Source organism: Aplysia californica, unplaced genomic scaffold (assembly GCF_000002075.1).
Source record: "Aplysia californica isolate F4 #8 unplaced genomic scaffold, AplCal3.0 scaffold00063, whole genome shotgun sequence".
Lineage (NCBI taxonomy): Eukaryota > Metazoa > Mollusca > Gastropoda > Aplysiida > Aplysiidae > Aplysia > Aplysia californica.
In genome coordinates this window covers 1,064,776-1,072,429 of record NW_004797333.1, presented here as the reverse complement: position 1 = coordinate 1,072,429, position 7,654 = coordinate 1,064,776, and the positions used below count along the sequence as shown (strand labels likewise).

The 7,654-nt window shown below is 40.8% G+C and overlaps 1 protein-coding gene across 1 annotated transcript in view; it reads left to right on the top strand.

The window, feature by feature from the left end:
* LOC101860392 overlaps positions 1-1,203 on the top strand; it is a gene marked incomplete in the record, with an annotated part of 34,534 nt that extends 33,331 nt beyond the window's left edge. Inside the window, 1 exon segment of the mRNA XM_013079789.2 lies at positions 248-1,203. Within this exon segment, the coding sequence (XP_012935243.1) occupies positions 248-432 (185 nt within the window).
* Positions 1,204-7,654: the final 6,451 nt, after the last annotated feature.

Sequence of the window (7,654 nt, the reverse complement as noted above, 5' to 3'; positions counted from 1 at the left end):
GGGATCGAAGATTGTAAAGAGAGCCAAAGGTGACGGCCACAACAGTACGCCTTATAAAAGTAAAGTATTAAAAGTGATCTCAGCGCCCCTTTCAAAATAAATTTTAAAAATTCCGTAATGCAAATTAAGTATATGATTTCTCCATGAATTGTCACCTAGGTTAAGCACACTACCAGCTGAGCCATTCGACGTGCATTCCTTTATAAAATTCTGAAACTAACCTGGTCATACTTATTTCCTCCACCAGGTGGTATTATTTTACAACATGACAAGACACCCCCAACATCTTTGGAAATGGTCTCCATGCTCCGCCCAGTGACCATCTACAGCAGAGCATACAAGCAGCTGCACAGTTCAGCTGTAAGACTTGGGCTCAGCTGCTTCAGCTTTGTCTCCTTTGTGCTTCCATTCATCGTTATGTACCTTTTCTAAATGTGTACACGCCTGATCTGTTAACTCAGTTAGGACTCACACTCTGGTCATTTGGCGACGCTTAAAGACGTGCTGTTTTGGGGCACTTTTTAACTGTTAGTATACAGAAGACTGTTTCTCCTTTGTGCACAGAAGATTTTGTCATCCAAGGTTACAACGTCACAAACTTTCTAATAACATCACTTCTATTAACCTACTCGCATAAACACAAAAACTGAGTTGAAATGAATTATCTGAGCAGTAGACATACAGTTTGATTGTAGATAGATTACCTTGCCGACATTTGAGAGATTTTCATTATGACTAAACAACTGGGTGAAGCTTTGAGCCAGCTGAACTGGCGCCCCGCGTATACTAAGAGTTAAAAAAGAAGACTAATTTCGTCATTGTTACAGATTTTTTTCAATTCTGTTTTCTTTACCTGGAACTTTAAAAGACCGGCAACAATATGCGTTCTACAAAATATGCAAATTGGCCGTTCTGATTTGTGTAGGGTTATTCAAAATGTGTCGGAACATTGCCTTTGGTCTGCTGCTCATGGGACAATAAGTGGCTGAAAATGTGTCTGTCACGTCTTTGAAGAGTTAAAGAGTAGACGTGTTTTTGATCAGTTCCAGGAAAAGAAAAGGTTCCATTGGAAAGCTAGTCACTCCCTTATAGAGATACTGGTTTTGAAAAAAGTATGTCTAGAAAGCTAGTGCCAGCAGTGGCGGTGGGTGGACCAAAATTTGGGTGGGGCTTAGGTTTCTTCCAGTTTTTTACCACCAAATAGCAAGCAATAAGAATTAAACAGTGATGATTTTTCTATACTCACGGTGAGCCACGGCAGTTTGAGAACCATTCAAACGAGAAGAATTGCCTTTGTTTTCAATCTCTTTATCTTTAGTTAAACTCTTGTTGATGGTGGAGACGAAGCCGATTCACCTCCAAATTTCCTCTAATTAGTTTTCGTGTGATGAAAAAGTTATAACTGTTAAATCTCAGCAGCACAAACACAAACATGCACACACATCACTTCAAACATAATACTTCTATGAGCTGGATTAGGCCGTGTAGTCGAAAAGTTGAACGCACCCAACAAAGAACCAATGAGCGCATAGGTTCTGTGTCTGTGGGGGAAAGTGTGTCGTAAACTTTCACCCCATTGTCAGGGCTAGGAGAGCGTGAGCCCGCGGTACATTGTTATTTTTTCCCAGTCTTCTACCTTTTTACAAGAAGAGTTTCATTAAGGACGGACTGTGGGAAAAGGGCTCGTCTTTGCTGAGCCCTAAAGACATTTGATTGGCTGCTGGGTTACTGTAGTTGTAAGCGGGGACAACAGTGATTGGATAAGCGAGCAAGCCGCCAGGTTGATCACTCTGTGTTCATTCCGTAAGGTCATAACGGTTTCAACTGCTAATTTCATTATGGAGAAACTTTCATTTACTTTAGGATAGGGTTGGGGTGGTGATTGGGGAGGGGGTAGGGACTCAAGCCCGTGAGCCCTTCACTACCCACCGCCACTGAGTGCCAGTGTGACGCAATATCGTATTCTCTGTTTTTGTATGTCTAAAAGTCGGTTCAGAGATTGTTCTAAGCGCAATTAGTCCTATTTAATTTGATAAACGAAAAAAGCAGTTTTTATCATGGCCAATGACAACATCTGTTACTTTTTTGTGTAAGTTTTGTCACTACTATCTGAACATAACTAATAATCTATGTAAAAAAAACGGACATATATACACAACGTAAATTACAATAATATTACTGTCACATTTGCACTTTAAAGAATTGTAAAGTGTATGTAGACGGGAATGCAGACGTGTACTACTGGTTTTCTTATGAGTGTTAATAAAATCTGTCTTGCAATGCAGACACATGCCACATTAATCTACATCAATGATTTATTATAGTACTAATTATTATCATCCCATTGTGTTTTTTTTATCATTTCTGTCCTTAAAAACAGAAGTAACTATTGAACTCCTTAAAAAAAGAAACAGTTACATGATTATAATAACGTTTAAAACCGAATACATGTTCACTTACGATAGCAACTGTACCAGAGAGTCGAGTCGTATAACATAATTAAATGTAACGAATGGAAAAGATAAGCTGATTAGTCTCTGTCCAAGGGTAAACAACATTTACTCATTATAACACAGTAAAACAATCTCGAAAACAGCACTGACAACAACAGAAATATGGTATATTTAAGGGTATTATGTTATACTTTTGTGATCCATGGCCTGGAGCCCGTTTGGTGTATTCCTTTGTCATCTATGACGTCAAAACCCTGGTCCGATTTACCGTTCCACTGACTTTCTTGTCGTTATTTAACATTGTACTTATGTTGTTGTTGCTAATATCAATATGAATTCTTCCTAGGTTTAAATACAGTTTAGAATGTTTGTAAACAACCAATAGTTTCTCAACCTGACAGGAAAACAAGACCCGGTTTCAAGTCAAGGGTGAGAAACATAAGCTCTTTTTCGTGGTTTCCGACCATGAAAAGCAAATAAACATAGTAACAAATACCGTAACAATTATAGCACTCTTGTTTTTATGACGACTTAAGGGAGTCATTATTTCAAACATACACTTTTTCGGCGGCGGCAATCTTACCCTAAGGGTCGTACCAACATATCGATTTCTTTTGTACCGACAATAATATCATTATTACTCTAAAAATCAACATAGCATCACGTCGATGACGACAAAGAAACAGCTACTGGCACAAACCTACGTTGATATTGTATCCATTCTACATATTGATACAGTTGGCTGTGTAACATTTGAGAGATAATGTGTTTTATTGTGTTGTGATAATTGTCTGGCTCATATCCGTGTTGATGTAAGCGTTGTGGGACCGTGGATTGGGAGAGATGGAGGGGGGAGAGGAGGAAGAGAGAAAGAGAGAGAGAGAGAGAGAGAGAGAGAGAGAGAGAGGGGGGGGTGAAGGGAGCACGAGAAGTGGGAGATACAGCACAAGAGAGGGTGAATCAGAACGGATGACAGAGAGAGGGGGAAACAGAGAAGGAGAGATAGAGAGAGAAAGAGATAGAGAGAGAGAGAGAGAGTGAGAGAGAGATAAAAACGATGTCATTATCGAGGAAGAGAACGGTAATGACCGAAAGAAAAGGAAAAAGAGAATGAGATGGGGAGAGAACGAAAGCAAGAGAAAGAGAGAAATAAAGAGAAAGAGAGAAATAAAGAGAGGGGAGGGCGAGAGAGAGAGAGAGAGAGAGAGAGAGAGAGAGAGAGAGAGAGAGAGATGAAGAGAGACAGAGCACAGGGAGGCGAGGGAGGATAGAACAGGGAAGAGAAGCACAAAGAACAACAGAGAGAGAGAGAGAGAGAGAGAGAGAGAGAGAGAGAGAGAGAGAGAGAGAGAGAGAGAGAGAGAGAGAGAGGGAGATGAAGAGAGACAGAGCACAGGGAGGCGAGGGAGGATAGAACAGGGAAGAGAAGCACAAAGAACAATAGAGAGAGAGAGAGAGAGAGAGAGAGAGAGAGAGAGAGAGAGAGAGAGAGAGAGAGAGGGGGGGGAGAGAGAGACAGACAGACAGACAGGCAGACAGGCAGACAGACAGACAGACAGACAGACAGACAGACAGACAGACAGACAGACAGACAGACAGACAGACAGACAGACAGAAGGGTTGGGGGAGAGTGAGAAGAGGTGCGATGGAAATATATTTTGATATTATGATTGATTAAAGTGTGCTTTCTTTTGCTTAGTGTGCTTTTGTGTCTGGGCAGCCTTGTCTTCTGGCTTAGATTTATGACATTCATTTTTCACTTTTGCACCTATGTGTTATTTTGTTTCCTATTTAAATATAACTTGTGATATAAATATTACTCGTGTCATTGATGATAACTTTGTATATATGTTAGATTCCTATACTATGTCACATGTGTGTATTGTATTATTACGGTGTTTGACCAGACAAAAGAGGGAAGGAGAGGAGGAGACAATACAGAATTGATTTCTTCGACCCATTCATTTTGTGATTTAAGTGTCAGCCTATACATTTGTACCTGGTAATACTTTAATAAACTATTTTATGTGCAGACTCTCCAATCTGTGGTTGCTGTTGTATATTGGTATGCTTTGTTCTCCCCAATTTCATTTACTTTGGTTTATAAGCAATAAGATGAAATAGAGCTGCCATATTGTTGATAGAGTTATTTGTGGAAATTGTAGGAGACACAAAGAGACGGAGGGAGGGAGACAGACACAGAGAGAGAGAGAGAGAGAGAGAGAGAGAGAGAGAGAGAGAGAGAGAGAGAGAGAGAGAGAGAGAGAGAGAGAGAGAGAGAGAGAGAGAGAGAGAGAGAGAGAGAGAGAGAAAGAGAGAGAAAATACGTGTGTATATTTGTGTGTGTGACTTATTATACTAGCTGGGCCCCATTTCGATGAAAGGAATGATCGGTGCATTAACTCCAACTGAAAGTCACTAGCCTACTACATTTGCACTCTACTGGAATGGAGCAATAAATCTTAAGAGAAAAGTGACACACGTGTTTCCAGGTTGCCAAATATATAATAGATGTGCAGATTGATTCTCTATTACGCTTTTGTGGTTGTACACTCCAGAATTTCAAAAGTGTGGAAACAGTGCGCACTGCTAGTGAACTCACTTGTTTACATTGGCGTCTTAGAAGACGGACTTTCCCAAGAATAGAACTTTGTGCGGCCCGTAGACGAAATAAAGCATTTTAGGAAAATCGGGGAAAGCAGTTTGCGTGGGTTTTTTAAAGTTAGGTCCTAGCCACAAGGCTACTGTGGACGTCTGCATAGTTTCAAAAGTGTGGGTTAGGTAATAAGGGAGGAGCTTGTGCACAAAGCCTCTCAAGTCCACTTATATAATAATATATATATGTGAGGTGGGCTGACAAAATGAGTTACTTCTCGGATTTCAGCCCAATGGAAATTGATCCATCAACTTTATAGGTGAAGTTTGTACAGTTTGTAAGCATGTAATACTAAAAGACACAGTAGACTTGAAGAAAATGGCGTCAACTGAAAATCTATTAATCTGACCCTAGTGTCGATTTTCGCCGATATCTCCCTTCTTAGACTACGAGAAGTAACTCATTTTGTCAGCATGCCTCACATATATGTATATACAGTGAGAGAGGGGGTGGTAGTAGATTGAAAAGAATGGCAATTTTTTAAGCTAGTCAAAAGTCTACTTTTGGTGCAATTTATCTCAAATTATATCATACAAATTTACACGATGGGCTGTCATTTGTTTGCGTACACAGAAAACAAAACAGCTGAACACACTGAAAAACTCATCTGTTGTGACATTGCGATGCCCCAGACTTTTCTAAGTCGATAGTTCACAGTTTATGTTTTTATTATTGGGTTGGGATACACAAACGTGTCAGCTCGGTGAGCTCTAATGCAGTTGACAGATGGCCACAAGGCACGACGGAACTTAGATGTTTGCATATCATTGTTAGAACAATGAAGGAAAAATACACGTGACAAAATGGGAACTGGGCCTCCTGGTGACTTCAAAGAGCCTAAAGAAAGCTTTTTGGATAAAAGTCCTGATCTTGCCCCTTCCGACTTCCAACAGGCCCACTTCCATCTGTTTGGACCACAGCAGCGATATCTGTAGCTGGAGAGGAAATATCTAATGACACAAACCTTGAGGAGCACGTCAGAGACTTGCTTCATTCTCTCGACCTACATGAACATAGATGGCATGCAGTAATTTATTTCTGCAGCGATAGGAAAATACGTGATGGGGAAATCGTTGAGGGAAAAAAATGAATATTTAGCCAATTTACTGTGTAACTTGTATCTCAATCATAACTTACTTTACTTTTTTCTTCCGCTTGTACCGATGGGTGTCTCGGGGGGACACAGGCGTCTGTCTGAAGCAAGGCGAGTGGCATGAAGGAGGAACATCCCGTGAGCTCTGAGGATGTCTGCTACGGCTTCACTCCAGCGTCGCCTTGGTCTTCCTCTGGATCTCCAGCCAGAATTAATTTATGTTATATGCCCTCAGAGCTGGTTGGTTTGGGGGCATCCGTGTGAGGTGTCTGAATCACTTGATTTTTTTGTTTTTCAGTATGTGGTAAGACTAGTGTTGCTCCTACTGTGTCCCTTACGATTTCATTTTTTTTATTTTGTCTCTTCTTGTCTTGCTAGCCGCTCTTCTCAAACATGTCTACTCGCATTTGACCAGGTTCTTCTCTAGGGCTTTTGTTAGGGACCATGTCTGACACTGATATGTGAGTGTTGGTAAGAAAATGGCGTTGATGAGCTTCGCCTTGGTGCTCATGGCGATATCGAGATGTTTCATGAGAGGGGCGAGTTGATAGCTGACTGCATTGGCTTTCTGGCATCTAGTCTCTATTTCTCGATCTCATTTTCCCTTTTCTGTGAAAATGCTACCCAAGTATTTGAATTCGCTGCTTTGTTTTAGTTGGGATTCATTGATGTTGATATCCACTTTGTCAAGTCTCCTTCGGTCTTTCTAACACTGATCTTCATGTCGTATTTCTCGCAGCTCGCGTTTAGTTGGTTCATATGCTCCTGTCATTGAGTCTTGTTGTTCATTCTTTGCCAGGTCGTCTACAAAACAATTTAATTATAGCCATTTTCCTGTTACTTCTGGGACGTGTGGTTTGCTCTTTCTTTCCTATCAAACATTGATTGTACGTATCTCTCGTTTTCGTGTTTGTTACTCTCATGTAACACTTCTAATCTCCGGCACTTATATGGCCTAACTGTGTTGCAAGTGCTGTAAAACTCTAACTAAAAAAACTGTCTTTGGGACAGCTCTTGGAAGATGCTGAAAAGTTGAGGAGGAATATTTGAGGGCGATAAGGGGGCGACGGTCGGTGAGGGGAGCTGAAAGTTCGTGGGCGTGAATGTGTCTGTACTGCGTTTGAATCTAATCTAGCGTATCTATTGGCAAGGGGTAACTCTCGGAAATCGACGCCGTTTTGGATTCGCCAGAAGCATTCCAGCATCCCAGTCTCTTGGGTACATTTTCTTATTTTCTAATCCTGTTTTGTTCTCGTAATGGTTGCGTTGATTGAAATTCTGCTCAAGACTAGTTTGTTGTTTGACATTCATGTTTTTGTATGTAGTACAGTAATAATATACTATCTTATTCATGGGTGCACATCGGAGTACTTTGCTGGTCATACGTGCATGTGTTTATGAGTGCACGTGTGTGTGTGTGTGTGTGTGTGTGTGTGTGTGTGTGTGTGTGTG